Source organism: Ascidia mentula, chromosome 5, assembly GCF_947561715.1.
Source record: "Ascidia mentula chromosome 5, kaAscMent1.1, whole genome shotgun sequence".
NCBI lineage: Eukaryota > Metazoa > Chordata > Ascidiacea > Phlebobranchia > Ascidiidae > Ascidia > Ascidia mentula.
The window spans coordinates 8958814-8984264 of record NC_138570.1 but is presented as its reverse complement, the minus strand read 5'-3'; the positions used below and the strand labels follow the sequence as shown (position 1 = coordinate 8984264).

Here is a 25451-nt window from a genome sequence, read left to right as displayed (position 1 = left end):
ATAAAAACGTCGACGTGAAATTAAAACCCAAAGCCGATTTCCACATATGTCAGAGATTAACCCATTTGTCGGATAGAAACGAAGCGATTAACCCCAAAATAACATATTCGCACGTACGCGAAGTAATCGAATTGCACAATTTGACACAAAACGTTTAATCACAAAGTTTTGCTGCAGGAGTCTCCCGGGTCGAGAAGTGTTTGCTAGGTGGTTGTAAGGTGTTGTACGTGCGTCATGGATTAGCCCGCTGAGGTTTATTCGTGCCGAACGTGTTCATGAATCGATATATCGTCGTACCGTAGCATTCGAATCTGCACTGAAGTTAGATGTAGATCGTAGAATGGTTGTAACTGTAATCTGTAGACATACTCGAACAAACAACAGTTAAATTTCCTAGGCCTAAGTAACTAAGTACGTTCGCGCGTTATTATGACTTGTCTGGTATCTTTTTTTTGGTTTGCGTGACAAACAGCTTCGGTTTTTGTTGCAATGATGCAAGTGACATTTAATTTAAGCGCCAAACAACAAGAACAGAAAACCTGAGGATAATATACAAATACTAATAGCTTTGAGTATTGTCATGTGTAAAAAGTTTGAATCAACGGTGAAAAAATCAAATCAAATCAAATGTCTTTTATAGTAATTTCCAGGATTGGCATTTAATACAGTCCACTAGGTGATGGGCTTTATGAGAAAGGTGTTGCAATGTGAAATGTAATTCGTGTTTTGGCCGTATCACGAATCACCCGCAAGGCAATTTGTTGACACGCAGTGAAAAATGTGTGAGTGATGCGTCAAGCTGCGGTCTGAGAAGAATAAAAAAAATAGTCGCATTTAGAGTTACCACTGCAAAATAAGCTATGGGTAAATCACGAAGTGGATTTTTAATGTACCCACTGCGCAATGAATGGCCTCAGGCTCAGCAACCAGCAAGCCTGTGGCTACTGGTCACTTGCGAAGTTGAGGCGTCAGGTGCGCCGTGCGACTAGCGGTCTCGTGCTGCTCTTTGGATTTGTTGTCCGGAAATGTGAAGGTTCATGAGCTAAAAAAATATGCGTTGAAAGAACATTTCGCAACGGGCGCGATAGCCCTGTGATTACTCACTGAAAACACCATTCTGTGATTTATGCATTTCTCCTGTTTTTTCCTATTGACAAGTTGATTTATTAATGTAAAAGTTTACATTTTGGAATTAAACATGACAACCACAAATCTAAAATCATTGTTATACCGTATCCTACATCACAGACAACAAATAGGATTATCCACGTCCGATGTTAATTCGATTTCGGGTATTAAAGAAGCTATTAGTCCCCCAACCAAAAATAATGAATTGACAATTCGGAGACATGGATTAATTAATGAAATTTAAAAACGTATTCAATAATATCCGCACAACATTATATAAAGGTGACATAACATGACGTAACCATTAAAATTCTGGTTAGGCATTATGTAACAATAATTAACATTTACTTACGTTTTTACAAAACATGCTTTTCAAAGCAGCTTGGCATAAGCTTTTACAAAACATTTTAATAAAATAAATGCATCAAACCTTTTCGAAATATGCAATTGCTTGTTTCTTTCGTTGTACCTGTCTGTCAACATATCTTACGCAAAACAAACCAGAAAAACTTGGTTGACATGGTTATTTCTTGTATCATAAGTTATTTTACTTTAGAAAATGACTACAATTTAGCTGTTTCAATTGCGCAGTTATTATATCAGATTAATCAGAAGATTTAAATTTTGCGTGTTCAAATATCACGTCGGGGTCACCAACTTCTGCAGGTATCCGTTTGCAGAAAGAACACACGTCGTGTATCTGACTCCTAAGACTATTAAAAACATCTGCCAAGAACTGCCTTTACGAACTTTTAATTAGCGCAAAAACAAACGACAACACATACCTTAGATAACTACGCGTAAGCACTCAATGCAGCCTTCTCCCCACGATTTTTCTTACAGTGTGCGCGTAACTTGGGCCTCTTAGCTCAGAGAGTTCTCTGTTCTCCTTCTTTTCGCTTTTCCCTTCGTGGCTTACGGCCATCGTTATATATACGGTTATTGAGATTACATAAAATAATGAATTCGACAGGATTAATAAAAATGTCGATGTGAAATTAAAACCCAAAGCCGATTTCCACATATGTCAAAGATTAACCCATAAGTCGGATAGAAACGAAGTGATTAACCCAAAAATAACATATGCACACGTACGCGTAGTAATCGAATTGCACAATTTAACACAAAATGACGTTAAATTACAAAGTTTTGCTGCACCACCAGCAAGTAACTACGTGATTGAAATAGCCCAAAACGCCGCTAAAACTGCCCAAAACACCCTAAAGTTCGCCATGGCAACAGCACACGCATGTGCGCTCATCAACCGAAAAATTGAGCCCTATGCATCACTGGTTTGCTTTGTGACGTAAAATTTCTATTGTGGCAAGGGTCTACACGATGGGCATTTCCCAGCACCAAAACTTATTTTCATAGAACGACCAATATGTGTCCTGAAAGTCAGCCCTATCGCTTTTCTTTAGCACCGCTGTCAGATTTACCTTCTACCACAGCAGTTATGTGTCATGCGCTGTGCGTTGTAATCAACCTTTTGCGTTTTATCAGAAAAAAAACGGGATGCGTTCCTCTCATTAAAGGTGAACAATGTCAAGGGCGAAAAGTATTCTAAAACATTCACCATATTTGAAAAAATCATAGGTTACCTTTTCTCGTTGATACAGGCAGCGCAGTCAGTCTCATTCCCCGCCATTTAGGGCGTGTATTTTGTGTTAGTCTTCCCGTTAAAATGAAATGCGCTTTGGTAACGAGTTTCAGTCATACGATATACTGGTTGTTCTGTGACCTTGTTTTAAAAGCGAAATTTCTGCGTGCCCCTATTTTAATATTTTAATAATATTTATCTTTTCATCTTTAGAGAATATTTCGGACGACTCTTTAAAAACAATCATAAGTGTGAAGTACAAAAGCCGTATTTGTTCCGTATTTTGGATCGCGACCTATAGGTTGACTCTGTGTAAGATTTCTGTGCGCGTAACTTTCCATGTGAAGAAAATTCACAACAATAGGAACGTCATAATGCCCCTACCAACTGTGTGATGCAAGGATAGTGCCAGCAGTCTTAATGTCTGCCACGTGTTGAACTTGTCTGCATGCAGTAAACTGTTTTGGTGGTTAAATATCTGTTGTGAATTGCAGTGAATTGACTCAAGTTCATAACTTAAATAGTGACTGCCTAACGTAAATTTACCTGGTGCAACCGAATGCGATTGTATTAGTGAGTTAAATATTGTCTGTCATGTTACATGTGTGACTGTTCGCTAATTTGTGTTTGTTTTGTTTAGTAAACATGTCACAGTTCGTTAACTGTGCCCCCGAATATAAGAATACTGTTCTTTGCTGTCTGTGCGGTCAAACCCCTGTGACAAGGTTAGCTGGCCGTGGGGCATGTTAAGTTAGCCGTGTTACATCGTTACAACTTTACTCAAATATGTCGGATAGTGATAGACTACCTGAGACAGTCTCGTGTAAGCGAGTCGAGTCAAACAAGAATTCGATGAAAGGGTCGCAACGTGGATATCAAAGCTGGATCAGGGTTCTACTACAACGTTATGTGAACGTAAGTTGGTAGACAAATTAGGTGCGTCTGGACGACCCAAACAAATTTTGTTGAACACACTGACGACACCGCAAAAACTGGACACAATCGCAATTTCCGTGTCAGTCGAACCACTTGATGGGTTGTTGAACAAATATGAAACCGAACAAGTCTCCCACCTGGAAAACTCGGAAGATGCACCCATCGACAAAGGAATCTGCAACTGTCTTCCATTGCTGGCGGGATTGTCACATTGTTGATTGGTGCTGATGTACCTGTGGCACATCGCGTACAGTGCAGTCGTCCTAGAATCGACGAATGCCCAGATGCCGCGAAGACGCCTCTTGGATGGTCTTTGCTGGGTCGATCGTTTGAGGCTGCATGCAAACCTGCTGCAGATGCCAACTTTGCTTGCGTTGTGGACACCGCCCATACCATGTTTCTAAGCGATGAGAGTGACCTGATCCCCAGAGAAGAAGACGAATTGTTTGAAAGTCCTTTCTCCAGGGAAGATTGACAGCACCGTACTTCTTCATCAATTGGTACGTCCTTTCTCCAGGGGAAGATTGACTTGGTACTTCTTCATCAATTGGTACGTCCTCCGATCTTCCCTGGAGAAAGGACTGTCAAACAATTGGTACTTCTTCATCAGAGGAGGAAGTGATTACCAAACGTCGGACGTGGTACATACCTCATCATGGTGTTTTGAACTCTCAGAAACCTGGTAAGTTGCGTGTTGTGTTTGATTGCGCAGCTCAGTACCGTGCGGACTGTCTTTGAACCAAACGTTGATGCAAGGTCCTGATCTTGTCAACAGATTACTTGGCGTCTTGTTGCGCGCAAGTTGCCCCTCGTGATCGTGACAGTTTGCGTTTCCTTTGGTGGCCTGGTGGGAACCTGTCGCGCGAGCCTGCGTGCACCACAGAATGAATGTACATCTCTTTGGGGCAACTTGAATTATCAATGGGTTTGCAGGTGCGCCCACTGGACGCTGAATTACAAGAGCGTGTGCTTGGAATACAGTGGAATGTTCATTTTGACGCATTTATATTTGCTGTTTCGTTGCCAATGAAGCTGCGCACTCGTCGAGGCCTCTTGTCACTTATGACACTCACTTATGAATTCTCTATTCGACCTATTGGGTTTTGTTACCCCCGTCGTGTTGCGAGCCCGGCTCATTTATAGGAGCTTGTGCAAGCAAGAAATTGAATGGGACGAAGAGATGCATGCAAAGGACTTACGAAAATGGGAGAAGTGGTTAGTCTGTTTACATAGCTTGCAAGAAAGACGTATTCCACGTTCATTCGGTTTTGGTGTTAGTGCCAATGTAATAAGAAGTCAACTTCATGTGTTTGCTGACGCATCCAAAGCAGCCTACGGAGCTGTGTGCTACCTCCGATCAACGAATAAAGAAAGCGAAGTGACCTGTACATGAGTAAATGTCGCCTAACACCCCAGGGTGAAAATTCTATTTCACGGTTGGAATTGATGGCCGCTGTTCTGGCTGTGGACGTGGAACTGATTGTCAGAAAGGAAATGTGTTTGGACCTGCGTCCCTCCATATTTTGGACAGATTCGTCTGTGCTGGTGCTGCAAAGCATTAAAATGATAAACGAAGATTTCCGTTGTTTGTCTCTCGTCGTTTGGCAATGATTGAGAAGAATACCCGTGTAAAGAACTGGAAACATGTTCCGACGACGGAAAATCCTGCTGACTTGGCTTCGAGGGGAGTCCCAGCCGATGCCCTGGAGAGGAGTGAATTGTGGTTTGACGGACTGTCGTTTCTCAAGAAGACGCCCGACTGCTGGCCAAATATGTTTGGTGACGCTGCTACAGATCCCGTTGAGGTTAATGTATTTGATGAGAAATCTTGTGGTGTGTTTACTGTGGTACAAAAATGTCCTCCCACAGATGTTTTAATTACGAAATTTTCTTCGTTGTATCAACTTAAACGTGCTGCTGCATGGTTTTTGCGTTTGATCGCAATTCTGCGAAGTGCGAGAACCGCGAGAATTGGCTCCTCGGCCCTGAGAGTTGATGAGCTGCAGACGGCTGAAGCCGAGTTGGTGAAATATGTGCAACACAATTACCCCAGATGGAAACTTGAAGAAACCAAGCAAGTCATCGGCAGTTTTTCGTCTGGATCCTGTGATGATTGATGGAATGCTTAGGGTTGGCGGTCGTTTGGAAAAGGCGGTGCAGTGGCGGTGCGGCGTGTTGTCCGCGCATGTTTGGTATGCCGGCGTCGTAATTGTGTCCAATTTGCCGCCAGCTCGCCTGCAAATGAATGAATTTCCCTTTGCATTTACAAGGGTCGATTATTTCGGACCTCTAGTCGTCAGGCAAAGGCGCTGCGAAGTTAAGAGATGGGGTTGTCTCTTTATATGCCTAACTACAAGAGCAATTCATCTCGAGGTGGCACATGACCTAAGCACCGATGCCTTTGTTAATGACTTTCGCAGATTTATTGCTCGTCGCGGCGAAGTGCTGCAAATTTATTCCGATAACGGCACAAATTTTGTGGGTGCTGCGCGTGTTTTTCGTGACGCCGTACGTGAATGGAACCAGGGCCAAATAGAAGAGTTCTTAAAAAAGATTCAGTGGCACTTTAACCCACCTGGTACAAGTCGCATGGGAGGTGCCTGGAAAAGGATAATTCGGTCTGTTCGACGCGTCCTCTCCCTGCTGACGAACGAACGAGTCCTCAACGATGATCAACTGCAAACGTTTCTGCTTGAAGCGGAATCAATTATCAACTCGCGACTCCTGACTCCGGTCACACTTAATGACGTTGGTGAGTCACCATTGACACCTAATCACTTGCTAAGGATAAATCCGTCCGAAGGGTTGCCTCCAACCGTCACAAATGATTGTGACTGCTACTCGCGCCGAGGTTGGCGCAAGGTCCAATATATTGCAGATCAATTTTGGAGACGATGGGTTCGGGAATACTTTCGTACTATCATGGCTCGCCAAGTGGAATCATGAGAAGAGAAATGTCCAGGTCGGTGATGTGGTCCTTCTGGTTGATGATGCTCCCCCCAGACGTTCTTGGTCGATCGGTCGCGTTGAACCAATCCGGATAACTTCGGTGTGGTCCGCATTGTTCGAATTCGATCGAGAGGAACGATTGTGCGAAGACCCATTCACAAGTTGTGTGTGGTCGTACCAGTTGATGGGAGAGGAGACGATAACCTGCCACACGATGACCCGGCTACAATGGTCGCTGAGAGACACTGATAACGGTCGACACAAACGCGCGTCGAAATTGTGTTGTGAAAATTGAACGTCGCTGCGACTTATCAATTTTGGGGGGGAGGGTAAGACGCGTAACTTTGCATTTGAAGAAATTTCACAACAATTAAAACGTCATAATGCCCCTACCAACTGTATGATGCAAGGATATAGTGCCAGCAGTCTTCATATATGCCACGTGTTGAACTTGTCTGTGTGCAGTAAACTGTTTTGGTGGTTAAATATCTGTTGTGAATTGCAGTGAATTGACTCATTGGTGAGTTAAATATTGTCTGTCATGTTACATGTGTCACTGTTCGCTAATATGTGATTTTTTGTTTAATGAACGTGTCACAGTTCGTAAACTGTGCTGCAGAATAAAAGAATACTGTTCTTTGTTCTCGGTGCTGTCAAACCCCTGTGACAAGGTTAGCTGGCCGTGGGGCCTGTTAAGTTAGCCGTGTTACACTCTGGACTGGAACACTAACGCAGGGTGTATTGAAAAGACGTGGATCGTTATATGATCACATTTAGGCCAAATCGTTGGATGTCCCGGGGTTGTATGTCCACTTATTCTTAGGTTAAGGGGTTCTACGTCGGTTTAAATCTGGATTATAAATCAAACTAATATTTCTTCACATTAAAAATGATCACTTGAGGTCGCACTTTCAAAATTGTTTTTAAACGCACCTTAGTAACTACATTAAAATAATAATGTAAACAATAGTGTAAATTTAAAAAAATATATGTCAATAAATGGCTTAACTGTAAAATTGTTTTTTTGCGGCAACAGCAATAACAGGCGATTTCCAAATTCAAATGTTTCCATTCAACGGTACTACGTACGTGCCGTGTGCACAAGCACGTGCCAGAAGCCATATCACTAATGCGTAACAAGCATTCCTGGACTTGCTCGCTAAGGTAAAATTTTTTGATTTAGGTTTTTGCGTAGTTGTTACGTTAAACGTTAGTTTTGTTGGTGTAATAACTGCACGCCTAATGTATTAGCACCAACTGCAATTACCACTATATGGTAGCTGCTCGTAACTTAAAACAAATTTATCCAAATACCTGTGTGTGAGTGTGATCTATTTTAATAACTATAGATGAGTTGTTGTTGTTTGCAACAGCTTTTAGTCTTCAAATAGTAGGCATGTAGAATAAAGTTTGTTTGATACTTTTTCCTTTCATATATAGGTCCATTTTTGACATAGATAAACGTAGTGGGTAGTTAGTATTTCACTGGTCACTTTATTTTCCTTTGGAGCGAAATACAAAGCTTATGAAGGTTATATTTGTTGTATTGCAGCATATCTGACTAATAGCTGTTAGTGTAAGCAACTGACTACGATGCCAGGCCGAACTGATACAATGGATACCCAATATGACTCTCGAAAGCCAAGGGAAAATTCAAAAGAAGATGACAAGTGCTTCTTCTGTGATGGGTATGGTCATTGGGCAAGAAATTGTCCAGAAAATGATGAACGTGAATCGTATCCACGTGGCAGAGGAGGTTATCGAGGTCGTGGGCGAGGACGCGGCCGTGGCAGGGGAAGGGGTGGATATGGTGGCTATAGATCTCGACCAGTTGGTGAGTCCACACTTAATCTTTATATTACCACCACTTACATACGTCATTTCATTCTGAAAAGTAAGCCCTATTCATAATTTGTTTTTGTTGACATTACAAAAAACTGTTGATGCATGAAACAATTGAATGATTGTATAAAGTTGAAACAAAAAGCTGTGGATGATCTGGAATATTAACCCTTTACCAATATCGGATAAAAGTTCATTATTAATGTCCCAATCTGCCATTATTGTTATGACATAACAGTCCATTTGTCCAATGCTTTTTGAGTAATCATTTGTAAGGTTAAAATGTATCACATTGCTTTTTTGTCACTTTAGTTACAAAGATGTCTTAACTGTGTTTATTTAGGGTTATTTTTACCAATATCCTACTAACTATACTGTATTAGGCTTGAAACAAATGTGTTTGTGCAGTCAAGAATTTATGTGGCTTGACAAATCCACATTAATTGCTTTTAAATTTTATATATTTAATTTGTCCTCTGTTTTGTTTTTTTCGTGTCTGTTTCTGTGTTTTTTAGTTGTTAATTATATCTAGCAAACTTTTATATAAAAATGGGAAGTAAATGTGCTAAATTTAACACACAATTGCTTGTTGGCATGTGCCATATGTGGTTGAATCCGAATATACACAGGTGTCAATTTTTGCAACTGAAAAAATATCATGGGGCTTGTTAACCAATTAGAAGCCAGACATAGGCACCTATGTCCTTCTTTTCCTAATTCATGTCTAAAGTCTTGTTGTATTCTGTCAGTGACGCAACTGATAGGACTGGTTTGTGGGATTATATTGCATTGAATTGGTACAACTCGAGAAAAACTTTCCTCGCATTACAATTACAACAATATGTATTTGTTCGCAAACTAAACAAGGGTCCACTTTACATTACAGCAAAGCACTGATACACAACATTACAGCATTCCACTTGTCCAACATGTAGCATTGTTCTATATTGTAAGGACAAAACTTTTTTTAATGCGGTTTCACTGGTGAAAAACTAATTTCTCATTTCAGGGCAAAAGTAAGAATATTTTTGTTGTAGCAGGAAACACAAACTTAAGAGTTAGCATGACCTTCAAGAAATAACCTAAAGAAAGATCTTCCACTGGGTTTTTACAATACTGTGTGCGTATAAACATCCCAGGCAATGATACAGCTAGTTAAAATTATGCGATCGGATATCAAATTATAAATTATAACACAGGATTCCCTGATTCTTTCAATTGCAATACCACTAGTTGCTGCTTCACATGTAAAAGAGGTTGGTGTAAATGTGTTATGTATGAAAAAATCAAGCATATATGTTTATTGTTACTGTGTTGATTGCTTTTTCAGTGGCACATGCACCATACTCTTAACAAACTAGCACCAACAAGGAAGCAAAACATGTTTGATTAGTTATGCATTTGTGAGGGCAAACTAAAACTATTGCTCATTGGATTGCAAACTGTTCATCAGTGTACATTTGGTGTGTGCCGATAGGCGATAGTCATATGGATATTTATGTATAATTTTTACACATTGCAAACAGCACTGTAAATTGACAGTGTGATACTGTTGGTTTCAAGTCCTGGCAAATGTTTTTAGTCGTGTTGTACCAATAGACACAGCAGATAATAAAGGGACCCGGAATACTTACAAACCATTTCCTTAGTTGCACCACTGATCCTAGGTTATTGCTGGTGTTAATTAATTGTCTAAAATCTTGCAAAAAATGTCCAAACAACATAAAATTTTCACCAAAAACTTAGTTTTTCTAAAATTGTCTTAATCTCGATTTAATGCAACTTTGTGTCTTGTATAGAGTGCTACAAATGTGGAAGGTATGGTCATATTGCTCGTGAGTGTGATGGTAAGTGAAACATTTCTATTGAATAAAAACTGTCTTGATAGCTGTATTAATTTGGCTAACCACTTAACTGAACCTGCCCAGATATTGTTTAAAACTACACAAGTATTGCTGCATGGTGATCATATTTGTTTTTATTTCACTTTTCACAATGTCATTGTTTCGCTATTAAATGATAGTAATTATGTAAATTTAATGCAATGGCATTTTACTGCTTGCTTAAAACAAGTGTGTTAACCCAAATGGTTATGTATTTCATAGTTGATTTTAGTGATGTATTATAACATCTGATCAGAGCCAATACCTAGTAAAAACACCAGTATTGGACATTCCTAGTTATTTCTTACCATGTAGTTTCACTATGTTCCAATTGAACGGTGTTTAATATTAACATGACATATTTTGTACTAAACATATTGGAAAAGGACAGAAAAATCTTGGTCTAACAGCAACAATATTTTTAGATACATTTTCCAAATAAGTTTACATGCTATTCTTAAACCATTGACATGTTGTGTGTTGCACCCCTGGCCTATAACCTTCTGCTCTGAGCAGAGTGTTTATTCCTGCGGAAAAACAAATTAACAACACTACAATTACTACTTAAAATACAAAAAAAATGTATTTTAAAGATTACCTTTTGCAAGGCCAATTGTATTGTTGATGGCCATTTCTGTTTTAATAAGATGGTGAGGAAAGACCTCGAAGAAGTGATCACTGCTTCAGGTGTGGACAAGCTGGACACATGGCCCGTGACTGTGAATCTGATCATAATGGTATATTATTTTGTGCATCACATTTGCCTTGTTATTATGATTTAATTTTGCAAACACTGGTTAATTACAGTTACTGCACACTAGTTCAAACAAAAGTAGTGGCTTTGTTGTGCATACTAATGAATGCCTGTAACTTGCGGATGTCCTGTGAAGCCATGCAAATTGTTCCTACTGCGCAAATACATTGCATATGATTTTGTACACTGGTTTACAGCATTTTTTCCGTGCACTTGTATTTTTAGCATGCTTCAACTGCCACAAGGAAGGGCACATTGCTCGCAATTGCCCGGAGGAAAGTGAATGCTATCGTTGTGGCAAAACGGGGCACATAGCTCGAAATTGTACCGAAGATGTGGATGAGGCCAATGACAGCAGAAGCTCTAGAAGAGAACCTGGTGTCAAGGAATGTTACATATGTGGTAGTGCTGATCACATACAGGCTCACTGCCCAGACGCAACATGTTATCGGTACGATACTTTTTTCACCAATTTTTGTGTTGGGCCTGAAAACTAAATGTATATTTCTGTACACTTGCAATTCAAGTTGCATCGTGCAACATTAACAAATAAGATGTCATTGCATTTAAATCCATGGTATTCAATGAGAAAAACTTGTTCATGCCAACTGTGTTCTGATTCATAACTTTGTTTATATTATACAATACTTGCAGTTGCCAGCAGCAAGGACACATTGCTCGTGACTGCACTGCTAATGGAGAAGACATCGACAATATGGCTGGTCGCAGACAGGAGGCCAGCAATGATGAAGATGAGGATACTGCCGAGGGTGGCGAAAATCATAATGAATCTTGAATTAAGTTCATTTGTCTCTGGTGTCTGTCATCTCATGCACGTGAGCAGTGGCAGAATGTGCTAGTCAACATGTGTGGTTCATGGACACTGAAATATATAATTTGATGTAAAATTGAGAAGAACTGAAACGGCCCCGAAGAGTTCCTTACGATTTTGCTTGGTTTTGTGTGGAGGATTTGATATTAGTAGTAGCTTTTGAGATTCTGCAGCAAATTAATCCGGAGGCGCTTTAAACAACCTGTTAATGTATATTGCTCATGTGTAACAAGTTAAATGGAGTTGTGTCAATTAGAGCAATGTGAAACTAAACATTGCTTTCCAGTTATGTAGTTTAATTTCAATGTGTGTTTTATTTTGTAGTAGCTTACTATAATTTGAAAAGCTTAAGTTTTGATTCTTGTGTTTGAACAAAGAAACCAGTGTGTTCAGCCATGTTTTAATTTTTTCACATACACAGTCTTGACTAATTTGTAGCATTATTTTGTACTTCCAAGGAATTTTATGGGTCTTGGTAACATGTAATGCTTGTAAAGTTACATAATTATCATTGGCTATTTTGTTACAGAATGAGATGCATGACGTTGCTATATTAAAATGTTTGCTTTCTTTGGGCTGAACGTTTCTCGGTTTACTTGACACTGATTCGCTTGGTTGAGTGGACTTAACATGTATTGACCCTGCATTTATATTTTCGAAAGTAACACATTTTTTGTTTTGGTTGACTCCATTTTGTGACAAAGTGCACAGGATATTTGATGATTTTATGCTTATGTCTTGTTTTAAATTGCATGAAGTTTTACTCTTTTGTTTGATGAAAACAATATCGGACTTGTAAATATCATGAAATAAACAGACCCTGGACGAACCAGTTTGAAGAGCCAGTATAGATGTGTAATTTCAAATGAGGAATTAAAAGCTCAGAGTTTTGTAGTGCTGGAGTGGAACGAGGATTTTGGTAATCCAAATTTATAAACCAAACATATCGAAGAGTGTATATGTTGATGAGTATGTATTCACAATAAGCCTTTCTTCTTTCGGCTAAAGTTGTATTGTGTGTCTGATACAAACGGAAAGTCGAATGGTTTTGAAAAGAATAAATGTGAGTTGCGAAGTCGAGCTTTGTATGCTGCTGACACTGCACAATGTTTCGACCTACACCTACCACTACCAGGTCTTGCAGGTGCACTGGGAACTGTATTGTCGTTCTTGTCAGCTAACTGTGGAAACCTGTAGACGAAGATACGTAGTTATTTTGAAAATAGGAAATACGAATTCTTATTCAGCACACCTTGAGTGACAAAACGATAGTTTTTCGTATTTGGCGAAATAACGAATGTGGAAAACTCGACAATGGCATTCTCAATATTTAATTTCAATGAATTATTGCTTAAATACCAGATCGACCAAATAAAACTGTGATATGGTTGATTGCACTGGACACCTTATGTGCTTTATGGCTGGTGGTTCGTCACGGTTATTTAACACTTGCGTTCTTTTGTGATACGATGAGATGCGATGGCCACATGTTTGTGTAACATTGTATTGTCGTCGATGTGGTGTGATATGCGGAACTGAAATTTCTAGGAACGCTTTACATAATTCAGTTATATATATTGTTGCGACACGGCGCAGTTATTATAAGTTCCTAGTGTTCGATAGTTTAACTCGAACATACAGTGATTTTCTGAAAACGCAAATATAATTTTATTAATCATTAAGCTCTGAATTTAGTTGGTCATTAAACAGGGTAAAGAGTGATGCTATAACGCAGTTGTACCAATAAACCTGAAGTAGTTTTCCATGTCATCTGAGGGCGGGAATAGCTTTGATTCTCTTCAACACCCTTTTCCAACCAGTTCCCCTCCAGCAAAGCAACGCAAAATAAGTGACACCACGGGTTCGTTTTGTTCAAAGAATTCATCTGCAACCATCAACATGAATTCGGTATGTAAAGTTATTTCAAGAAACTTATTTTGGGACATCATTGTATTTTTGAAACTAAGTTCATATCTTGTTGGATATTAAAGTGTTTGTATTTACATGCATTTACTTCAAATGTTTTGAGTATAAAGAGACTGGCCCATATTGTTATACCTTAAGTTGTTTTCAATAAGTTAAAACAGGTGGCTGTTTTATGTTATGTTGCTTAAAATATCACTTAAATATCTTAGAACTCATGGGTTTATGATCAATCAACTTAAATCGAAGTTTATTACCTGTTGTAAAACCCTTTTTTTTATTTTTAAAGGAAAGTGCACAGAACGGAGATTCCAATGGACAAACAGCTGCCATTGATGAGAGCTTGTATTCCAGGCAGCTGTAAGTTTTACTCAGTATGTCAACAAAGGCATTTTGGCTGACTGTGTTTCATGCAAACTGATAATGTATTATAGATTGTTCCGCTGTTGTTTTTCTGGCAAAAAAAAATTTTCACTTAAATAATAGTTTGTCAGGTTATGAAACTTGTTTCAAAGATATGTTCTGGGACATGAAGCCATGAAGAGAATGAGCACGGCCACCATCCTTATTAGTGGCATGAAGGGTCTTGGTGTTGAGATTGCCAAAAATGTTGTACTTGGTGGAGTAAAATCCGTCACCCTTCATGATACAGAGACAGCTGTTGCAGCGGACCTCAGCTCTCAAGTAAAAATGTTACACAAACAAATTGTGGCATTTGCAACCATCAATTCATAAAACACTTGGGCAGTATGAAAATATATTTAAAAACCTGTAAAAATGTGGTTTAAATCAAATATGTAGCATGTTTTGTAAAAATAAATTATCTATTGCAGAATTATTGGTTTTACATAATAATGTTTCTTTGTTGTACTTAGTGGAATAAAGTTGATTCTGACTACTTTGTTAAGTGTACATCCACATAAAAGATATGTTTCTGTTGCAGTACTTTCTAACAAAAGCCGATATTGGCAAGAATAGAGCAACTACAAGTGCACCACAAGTCAGTGAGCTCAATCCATATGTTCCAGTGACTTCCTATACTGGGGATCTCAACGACACTTTCTTGCAACAGTTTCAAGTATGAATTTTGTCTTGCAATACCTTAAATGTTTTTTGTTACTTGTCCAAAAAGTATCACTTTCACATTATATTAAACAGTAGATAACCGTGGTTTCTTATCATGTCATCTATAAGGTAACAGTGGCATGACCAACATATGATAGAGCTGAGATTGCCCAGTAAAGACCTGCACAGTATGACTATTAGGGCCTGTACTAATGTTTTTGTATAGAAAATATTACATATACATTTAACCTGTTGGGTGTTATGTTGCCTTTACCCTTTTCACTAAATTACAAAGTTAATTTTTTTGCCATCTTCGGGAAGGTTTTTTCGATTGTTAGTAAGGTTGCTAATTTCAGAAAAAAACATTTATCAGCTAGTTTAACATTGTGATTCTGTATTATTTTGCTTTCTTCAAGGTTATAGTGTTGAGCAATTCCACCCTTGAGGAGCAACTCAGAATTAGTGATTTCACTCACAAAAACAACAAATGCCTAATTGTAGCAGATACAAAAGGACTGTTTGCACAAATTTTTTGTGATTTTGGGTCAAAATTCACTGTGTTTGATACAAATGGGGAGCAGCCACAGAGTGTCATGGTATCCGCCATCACAAAAAATGTAAGTATTAACTTTACAATATATTTGGCAAAACCATGCACATCTTCTCAACGCAAAACATTTGGTATACATGTGAACACATGTATGAAAATCCAGTTGCTGTGGCACATGTTTTTTGACAGTATATGGTTTACAACTATTTTTTGCCATGCACTTCATATGGCAATCAATTGGAATACCTTCTATCTAAGTGAAGTGGTCAACTTATCACCTTGTCATCAAACTAAACCAAGTATACTATTCCCAAAAGATAACCTGCAAAAATTATGTACAAGGAAAATGGAGAAGGAATAGTTGCTGGTCTGGATGAGAGCCGTCATGGTTTTGAAAGTGGTGACTACGTGACATTTCATGAAGTAAAAGGAATGACTGAAATCAACTCTGACGAGCCAAGAAAGATTAAAGTCCTGGGTCCGTACACTTTCAACATCGGCGACGTCTCAAAATTTTCAAACTACGAAGGTGGTGGAATTGTGACACAAGTAAAGATGCCAACACAAGTTGAATTTGTAAGTTTTTTTTACACCATTAGAAAACTGACATTATCAATGCAATGGTTTGTAATGTATATCCACCATACTTCATTTTTGTATCTGAATATTTTTGCCATGTGTGTGAATACATGTTTGTTTAGAAATCACTTCGAGAACAGCTTGTAGCTCCAGATCTCATGCTGACCGACTTTGCCAAATTTGATAGACCTGGACAGCTTCATATTGCATTTCAAGCTTTGCACAAATTTGTGGATGAAAAGGGTGCTTTGCCAAAAGTTCGCTGCCAGGTAAAAAAAGTAAAACAGCAGATTTTCTGTCTTGTCAATACCGGTTTTAATCAACGATAACTGCAACTTAATGTTTGGGTGTTAGTTGTAAAATTAGTTTAATATGCACGAGTAACATTTTGTTGCATGTTATTTTTCTTTTTGTGTGCAGGTTGTATTTGACCCCGCAGGATTTTGCTCTGGGATAATTTACATCCCAACACTGACAATTATAAATCTGTCCCAATTCAAATCAATATCGGCAAAATTGTATAAAAAGCAATAAAATATGTAGAAAATTCATGTGTGCCAAAAAGTTAATGATAAAGTTTTTTTGTACAGGAAGATGCCAAGGAGCTGGTTCGAATTGCCAACGAAATTAATGAAAAAGCTGGCTCCGCTAAGCAAGAATCTTTGGATGAGTCGTTAGTTCGCAAACTTGCATTTATTGCTCGTGGTGATGTATGTCCAATGCAAGGTGTCATCGGTGGAATTGTTGCCCAGGAAGTGATGAAAGTAAACAAAATCTTTTATTCATAGTTTTTATTTTTTTACTTCTTTTTTCCAATTATCAAATTTTTTTATAGACGTAGTCATTATTGTGCATTATAAAGGGCACTGTTCTCTATATTAAACTGCAGATGCCAGGCCACTAGGCTTATGAAAAATGTTCCTTCAATAAATACACTAGAAATCGTAATTAGTTGATAAACCCATTGGTGCCATGTTTTCAGAAACACTGCAATGGGGGCGGCCCCATTGTAACATCATAACTAATGTCATTAACTATACTTGGGGGGGTCAGTGTTTGTGATATTGGACATGAATACACACATATACGGTGGGGTAGCCGGTAAGCCTCTGCAAATTTTGGCAATGTGTTTGAAAACTGTTTGTTTTCTAGCGCAAAAATTGGTTTACACTTAGAAAACCTTGCTATTGCAATAACATGACCACTAAAAATTTATTTTTTTTCCCATGAATTAACTTAGAGCAAAAAAAATGGTACTTTCATTACAATGCAACATGTTTGGGACAATGGCAAATTTATGCAGGACAATCTACTGCACTTGACAGACAGATTTAACATAATGCGGGTGCCACTGTGATCAACAAAACCAAGCTTAACACAATATATTACAATACAAGGACACAGTTTATCAGCAAACATTTTTTGAATACTTTTTTTTTTGTCTTTTAAAAAACATACAGTTTGTAGACCCAAGAGACTGTACCGTGGTAACTGGTTTTTGTTAAAGTTTGCTTAAAATGAGATTAATATGTTTTTACATTTATTGACTGTTACAATGAACTCAGGTATAACATATACTTTCAAAATACTAAACTATGGTATTGTTGAGATAAAATTGCTGGAAGTTTAATTTCAAGTATTTAGAAATGTGACTTCATGCCTGCTTTGCAACTAATGTCAATGCGATAACTATCTCGCAATTATAGCTTTACAGCAAAATTTGTCTTAGTGAAAAATTATCAAATTGTTTGCTGTAAAAACAGAAAAACTGTTTCATGGAGATCCTTTTTTTAGGCCTGCAGTGGAAAGTTCATGCCGATAAAGCAGTTTTTCTACTTCGATGCCCTCGAGTGTTTGCCAGAGGAAGAATTGGAACAGAGCAAATCTGACCTAACTGTATGCATAAATTTGAATGTTTTTTAATTTTTTTCTTTATTTGGTTCATGTTTAAAGGCTGATGAAAGGTACAATGGACAAATAGCTGTCTTCGGCTCAGAGTTCCAAAAAAAGATGTCATCCCAGCAGTGGTTTGTGGTTGGGGCTGGTGCGATCGGTTGTGAGTTGCTCAAAAACTTTTCCATGATGGGACTGGGATGTCGCATGAATGCCTCCGATGACAGCAAGATTGACGATGGCTGCATCATGGTCACAGACATGGACAACATTGAAAAAAGCAACCTCAATAGGCAGTTCCTGTTCAGACCGCATGACGTGCAGGTAAACTGTTTTGTATTTTTTGGTGCTGTTTGAAAGCAACTTTATAACTTGTAATACAGTTCACATACTTGATTGCTATGAAAAAAAATTTATCAAGCAAATGTTTGTAATACAAATTTTCTTGCCCTCAGAAAATGAAGTCAGAATGTGCAGCAAAGGCTATAAAGAAAATGAATCCATTAACAAGAGTAGTTGCAAAACAAGATAGAGTTGGACCAGACACAGAAGGGATCTTTACTGATTATTTCTTTGAAAAACTGGACGGAGTTGCCAATGCTTTAGACAACGTACAAGCAAGTATGTTTTTTTAATTTCAACAAAAACTTACATTTATAGAAACATGTTCTATTATTTTATTATAACTTTTATATAATGCTGTTGCCTTTTGATAAGTCATATTACCAAATCCTGCAAGTCCATGGATCAGAAATATTTTCTACTGAATTAAGTATCCAATTTGTGTATATTGTGTAAGATGATATCACAATGTACCTTGCACATATATTTGTCTTTTGCAGGGGTGTACATGGATAGGAGATGTGTGTATTACCGCAAGCCACTGTTGGAGTCTGGAACTCTTGGTACCAAGGGAAATGTGCAAGTTGTATTGCCGTACTTGACCGAATCATATTCCTCCTCGCAAGATCCCCCCGAAAAATCAATCCCCATTTGCACACTGAAAAACTTTCCCAATGCAATTGAACACACTCTGCAGGTAACATTATGCACTAATCCTTACACATATGCATATTCTCAAGGTACACAAAAGAATATTCCACAAATAAATGCCTGTATTAATGGAAACATGTATATCCGTGGTTAAAATGTGTCTATTTTTACATACATTGCCAGTGTTTGTAAAAACAACACAAAGGGAACATCATAAGCTTACAGTGTAATGTATCTATTCACACTTTACATGTAAACAGTATCTTTCCAGGAAGTAAAACGCTTTGTTATTTTGTGCAGTGGGCCCGGGATGAGTTTGAAGGCTTGTTCAGAAACCCAGCTGAAACCTGTAATCAATACATCACTGACAGCAAGTTCATCGAGCGAACGCTGAAACTACCTGGATCGGAACCAGTCAACACCATTGAGCTTGTGCACGATTCTTTGGTGAAAAAGAAACCGCAAAATTTCGCTGACTGTGTGCAATGGGCAAGACTGCGTTTCCAGGTAAACATAACTACAATATAAAAATGTTCACCATGATTATGCAAACATTGATTATTGTACATCAATGACTAGGTGTTTTGACTATGTTTAGTTTGAGAATGTTTGTAACTACTCGAATGCGTGTTGTAACTTCAGAACAGGTAACACAGGAAACAGTACATGTACTTACTGAACTGCAAATATGTTTTTGGAGGACAAACATTGACATTCTTCCTTTTATCACTCACAGAAAACAAATCCAAATGTGCAGTGAAATACATTTTGTTTGAGCATGTTTGTAAATACTTGGATTTCTTTTTGTGTGTTGACTTACTTAATCTCATTCAGGAACTCTACCACAACAACATCAAGCAACTGCTTCATAACTTTCCCCCGGATCAGACAACATCATCAGGGGCGATGTTCTGGTCAGGACCTAAGAGATGCCCCCACCCTCTTGTGTTTGATCCTGAAAATGTAAGCGGGCATTTTATCATCAGCATGATAGCTGTTGTGCTGTGTGAAACATAGTGGTTGTTCTTTCAGGAAACACACATGAATTATATCATTTCCACTGCCAACCTACGGGCGGTCATGTACGGTTTAAAGGGAAGTGAGAACTTTGAGGAAATGAAGCAGGTTATTGGTGGTATGCATGTACCTGAGTTCAAAACCAAATCTGGTGTGAAAATTGGTAAGTGGGATTTGTAAACTCGATCAAGGACTGTATGACGCTCATACTTTGTACATTTTACTGTTGATTCATTACACATATTTACAACTTTATAAGTTGTTCATCTCCAAATGCAGCCACAACGGACTCGGAGGCCCAAGCAATGAACAACAGTGGTTTAGTTGACACTGAACAATTTGAAGATCTCAAAAACAACTTACCTACACCGGAATCTCTCAAGCAATTTCGCATGAGTCCTATTGATTTTGAGAAGGTCAGTTGACATTTTTTGTTAAAGTAGTCAGAAGTAGGAATATTTTTGTCACTTCTTTTTTGTTGGTTAAAACCACCGGTTGGAAAAGCCCTGCAAAAATAATCTCTCAAACCTTTAATCGTGCAGGATGATGACACAAATTTCCACATGGATTTCATCGTGGCCGCCTCAAACCTACGAGCAGAGAATTATGAAATTGCGCCTGCCGACAGACACAAGAGCAAGCTGATCGCTGGAAAAATCATTCCGGCAATCGCTACAACAACTGCACTTGTGGCCGGTTTGGTTAGCTTGGAGCTCTATAAGGTAACTAAAGCTTGTAAATGGTCTTTATTGAGTAGTTCCACACTGTACATTGAAAACATGTCGACATTTTTAGGTCGTACAAGGTCACAAGAAGCAGGAGAGTTTCAAAAACGGCTTCATCAACCTCGCTCTACCGTTTTTTGCGTTTTCTGAACCAATCAGCGCTCCGAAACTCAAGGTAACCTAGATACCCGAATTATCTCGCAAGTACCATGTACATTTACATATAAATATCTGTATGGCTAAGCTTCCAGTATTTTTAATATTACTATAATAACGTTGTATCAACGCTTCTATTATTAGAATACATTTTTCGCTTTATCTAGCATCATCAGTTCTTATTTGTTCTGTTTATTGTAGTAATATTTGATATTGACATTGAAGTTTCACTTGTGTCACGCCAAAGAAGTATTGCTGGTCAGGTTTTGATTTCGTGAAGTAAAAACATTTCCATTGTATGCTACCAGTACTACGACGTGGAGTGGTCTCTGTGGGATCGGTTTGACGTGGACGGGGTCGCCTTGGCTCCAGACGGCGCCGGAGAAATGACTTTAGGCGATTTTCTGAAATACTTCGAGAAGGAACACAAGCTGGAAATAACGATGTTGTCGCAGGACGTCGCCATGCTTTACTCATTTTTCATGGCGGCTGCTAAGCGAAAGGAACGACTCGCAACCAAGTAATTATCCTATTGCATTGCGGGAGTTCCGGTTGTTTGGGGTCGGGTTAAGAGATGGTGAGAGTGGGATAAAGGAAACACGTGGCGACTATGGATGAATTTTATAAAGTTGTTTGCTTGAAATTAATGATGTGAAGTGTTGGGCTAACGACTAAGGTAGGTTGGCACGTTGCAATGATGAAAGAAATGAAAACTCGAAAGACAAGAAATATAAAAGCAAGGTGGAGATTATCAAAGGGAAGGTCGTTCCATCTTTCCGCCATTCAACGCAAATCGCCAACTCAAAAAATTGTCTTTGTGCAGATTAAGCGAAGTGGTTCAGAAAGTGTCGAAGCGCAAGTTGAGATCTCACGAGAAGGCATTGGTGCTCGAGGTTTGTTGCAACGACACGGACGGAGAAGACGTGGAAGTCCCGTACATCCGGTACGTGTTCCGCCACTAAAACTTCACTCCACCCTCCCCTGTTCCAAGGATTTCATCCCGAACAATGTTCAGTGTGCATTTAAACGGACCCCTAGATAAATTTATTGTCGTGACCGGTAGGTTTATGTGTTTTGTGTTCCTAAACTATCCGTTGTAACGTATAATGAATGAAAAAGCAACACGTTCGAGCAGGCCTTCATCCACTTGTATTATAGTTTGCAATGCTTTCCGTTTCATGCTCGTACAGCCTTGTTCGCTGTAGACTCCGCAGCTGTTGCTGTAAGCACACCTGTCTAATTTGTGTTTGCCCGGTGAAATCAAACCACCAGTTCAATTTTGCTTTCCCGTCTTCATACTCGCTTAATAAACAAACTTACAATGGCCACGTTTCGACTTTATTTTGCCTTTACCATACATAGTAACATACAGCGAATAAACAAAAATAATACCTCACACACGGAAATAGATATTTGGTTGTTTCCTATCACAAGCAGCTTGGAAACGTTTATTTTCACAGGCTGAAATCCGTACCCTTTCTAACTCGAGACAAATTATATTTCGCTAAAATCAGCATAGTCAGTTGTATTGACTTATTATAGCTTTCAAAAAAACATTTCTGTGCTGCTTGTGATGTGGAGTACAAGAAGTGGAAATCGTTACAGCGATTTTAACAGAGTGGGGAATGATTCCCGGAATCAATTAAAAGGTTTTTATGTAAAGTATCCACAGAACCCAAAACCAACACTGATGCGAAAAACTGACACACACTCCATATACATTCATTAAATTAGGTATAAACGACGATGGGCTTGCGAACTAACTATGTAACTCGCTGATAGTTACCAAACTTTTTGATCAGTGGTCAAGCACCAGGTACCGACCAAAGACAGTTAAGATATTCTCAAATTTTTTTTTTAACAAGGGAATTATGTCAGGAAATAGTCCATCTATTCAAATAGGTATGTTGTCAATAGTAGTTGTCTTCGTGGCGCGACGTAGGGCCATGGCCCACAGTTTGGGAACCAATCAACTTACTGAACGACCACACAGACGCAGAAACGCTGCAAACAAAGACGACCGTCCAAACGCAAGCCTTGCCATTTCCACCAACCAGGGCGGCCATTTACTGAAACCGTTAATAACCATATTCATGTTCATTCTTGCTCTTTATCATCTTGAACAAAGGACGGATTTGATACTCCAGCTGTTTGGTGATCAAATGAGTTGTGGGTTTTAAAAAAGCCTGTTCCGTCAGCGCAACGACAACATTGGTAAAGAGAGCGGGTGCTATCACACGAACTTGTGCTGTGCATACGGGACCTCTGGTTGGAAGGGTCGACATCGAGATGATTGCTTAAAGCAACGGGATCGTGGTTGTTCCAAATGGAAGGAGAAACCATTGCCGGACTCTCAACTTGCACCGCACTCCTGCGGTTCGCTTTTTCGACTTGAAGGACTGGACCTGCAGGCACAAAAAGATTTGCTTTTTGTATGAATTGCAATCTAGTAGTTATAAATAAAACAAATATACTTTTCGGCGCTTTTGAGTTAGCAACTTCAGAAAGCTATGTAAGAACTATTTAATGGAATAAAGGAGATCACATTTCGCATCAGAAGAATTACGTTTAATGTCAATTTTGCTGCTGTTTACATCACGAACAAAACACGGCTCTAACGAAGTTTCTGGATGTTACGTTTGCAGCTTACCTTTTGTTCCATTCTTTCTTCTGCAAAGGTTTTTATACAACGCCAGGACGCGGCGTTTGCAGATGAACGCGGCAAAAATAAAAACGCCTTGCAATGGCACGGAGAACTCAAAAATATACCAAACCACCGTATTCTCGACCGCGACGGCAGCGAAGCCGATTGCCCACGTGAATCCCATTACCGTTGACATCTTTATGTACAAAATAATATTGATGCGCGCCAGGCCAGCCGTGGTAATGGATGATGTGCTCGGGTTTCTGCGCCTTTTCTGGCGCTGAGTATGATTTGAGGGTTTGCTTGTGTCGGTGGTTGTTGGAAAAGCGAAGACGTTGTCTCGATCCCCGGACGTTTTTCGGATTCTGTTAGGAAAATTTTTTATAAAATGTAAGATTATTTACAAAAATCTATAGGTAGCTACAGTGGGGTCAATGAATCAAAGCTTCTTTCACCAGATCAGAAATAGTAAAAACCAGGAAGAGATAGACTAATACAGTAAAAAAAGTACAGTATCTAGACGGCTTACCCTGCTGAGTTTGAATCCGCCTTTGGGGAAGACACCGTAGAAGGTTTGGAGACACTCAACCGCGCCTTGCCGCTTTGTCTGTTGGCGCGGCGCAGGGCAACAATGGATAAGGTGAACAGGACGCCATTGACCAACAGTATAATACCAAGCGGAACCCCAAACGCCAGAAGGTTGGTCCTGGGGTTGGAAATCCAACATGCGGGAAACAGAGGATCGTAGAGGTAACCGATGGGAGATCCCGGGGATGCGAATTCGACGATCAGACAGACGGCGACCACCAAGGCCGGCATCCCCCATCCGTATATCATGTAGCGCAGGACGAAATATCCGACGCTCTTGCGCGACCCCAAACGGCCACGACTCACCATGGAACGCCGGAAAGTTTTTTTAATGCCTATGAAATAGATAATCAGATTTCCTTTCTACCGCGTTATTTATTATTAACCTTGTCCGAATGTCAGCCAGACGTCGTAAGCCATTACGTTGTTCCAGAAGAAAGTGGCCAGAAATAAATAGTGTAGGATGACTGCAATGGCGGTACAGAGGTTTGGCGACTCTGTTTGATTTACGCCAACCAAGAACGTGAGCAAGGCGAGGAAAAGCGCGACCGTGAGATTCATGATGTTGCATCCCGCTACCGAACGCAGTTCCCTGAAATTTGGGGCCGAGTTACGTTTTAACAATTCTTCATTAATTAACGAAATTTTTTGCAATGATTCTTACTTTAAAATGCAGTAAGTCGCAAAAGTAGCCGCTAGGGTTGCCAATGAGAAGATTGTCAGACCGAACGAGACCCAGGAAATTATTTCCGAAACGAGGTCGTGCGTTGGAGCAGATGTAACAGGTTCCGGAAAAACTGGTTCCGCTGGATAACGCGCAATAATAACGTTACGATTTTGGAACTTTTCTCTCCTACTTAGTATTACTATTACCTGGCGGCATGTAACCATCGACGCACACAGCGTAGTCATCATCAAAAGTTACGTACTTCTCCGGTGGAACCACTATATTCCGATCTGGCAACCAGAGGGAGGAATTATCCAACATGATGTACTCAGATTCGTTGAGTGGAAGGTAAATGTTGCAAGGCATCAAAGTAGAAAGGGGATCGTTCTGATAAAAACGTATTGGTTTGCAGCGTGGATGTGGGAGGTACTGAAAATAATGTGGAGCTTACTTGTACGCAGACAACAGCCCTCGACTCCTCCATATAACCGTATTGCACGTCGTTGTCGGATATTTTGATCTGGTAGTCCAGCAACTGTAATTCACAAAATATTGTGTGAGGACATACCGATAAAAGGCGTAAGAAACTTTGAAATGATTTCCAGATATTGGTGAGATTTCTAGAGGTTTCAACAAGAAGTTTTGTTTTCTGTCAAGGCAATGCTTCCTCAAGGTTAATATACAACGTGTACTTATTCTCTGGGCAATAACGTACCTGATACTCATC

General features: G+C 39.3%; 3 protein-coding genes across 3 annotated transcripts; all 3 read left to right on the top strand.

The window, feature by feature from the left end:
• The first annotated feature begins 5271 nt into the window (after positions 1-5271).
• LOC145902848 (uncharacterized) lies at positions 5272-5781 on the top strand. The gene has a single exon (XM_082990944.1). It carries the CDS (start codon positions 5272-5274, stop codon positions 5779-5781), a length of 510 nt encoding a protein of 169 aa, XP_082847070.1.
• A 1873-nt stretch (positions 5782-7654) lies between these two features.
• Positions 7655-12757, top strand: LOC145902134 (uncharacterized). The gene is made up of 6 exons (XM_082990004.1): positions 7655-7777; positions 8166-8447; positions 10255-10302; positions 10986-11075; positions 11318-11543; positions 11747-12757. The coding sequence occupies exons 2-6, from the start codon at positions 8207-8209 to the stop codon at positions 11886-11888; spliced, it is 747 nt and encodes a 248-aa protein (XP_082846130.1). The 5' UTR covers positions 7655-7777; positions 8166-8206; the 3' UTR covers positions 11889-12757.
• Positions 12758-13551: 794 nt separating this feature from the next.
• LOC145903287 (ubiquitin-like modifier-activating enzyme 1) lies at positions 13552-22151 on the top strand. Its single transcript, XM_082991361.1, has 20 exons — positions 13552-13832; positions 14137-14207; positions 14363-14531; positions 14791-14925; positions 15329-15529; positions 15805-16038; positions 16164-16310; positions 16632-16805; positions 17836-17937; positions 17995-18258; positions 18390-18555; positions 18777-18973; positions 19228-19434; positions 19762-19890; positions 19960-20107; positions 20224-20360; positions 20487-20666; positions 20740-20844; positions 21134-21345; positions 21649-22151. The coding sequence occupies exons 1-20, from the start codon at positions 13689-13691 to the stop codon at positions 21785-21787; spliced, it is 3261 nt and encodes a 1086-aa protein (XP_082847487.1). The 5' UTR covers positions 13552-13688; the 3' UTR covers positions 21788-22151.
• The last annotated feature ends 3300 nt before the right edge of the window (positions 22152-25451 follow it).

Excerpts from the sequence above, each read along its gene's own strand:
- LOC145902134 (XM_082990004.1), top strand. The coding sequence starts at position 8,207 with ATGCCAGGCCGAACTGATACAATGGATACCCAATATGACTCTCGAAAG. Across the intron at positions 10,303-10,985 it reads TATTGCTCGTGAGTGTGATG|ATGGTGAGGAAAGACCTCGA; the intron begins GTAAGTGAAACA and ends TGTTTTAATAAG. Across the intron at positions 11,076-11,317 it reads CTGTGAATCTGATCATAATG|CATGCTTCAACTGCCACAAG; the intron begins GTATATTATTTT and ends TTGTATTTTTAG.
- LOC145902848 (XM_082990944.1), top strand. The coding sequence starts at position 5,272 with ATGATTGAGAAGAATACCCGTGTAAAGAACTGGAAACATGTTCCGACG.
- LOC145903287 (XM_082991361.1), top strand. The coding sequence starts at position 13,689 with ATGTCATCTGAGGGCGGGAATAGCTTTGATTCTCTTCAACACCCTTTT. Across the intron at positions 14,532-14,790 it reads CAGCGGACCTCAGCTCTCAA|TACTTTCTAACAAAAGCCGA; the intron begins GTAAAAATGTTA and ends TTTCTGTTGCAG. Across the intron at positions 17,938-17,994 it reads AGAGCAAATCTGACCTAACT|GCTGATGAAAGGTACAATGG; the intron begins GTATGCATAAAT and ends TCATGTTTAAAG.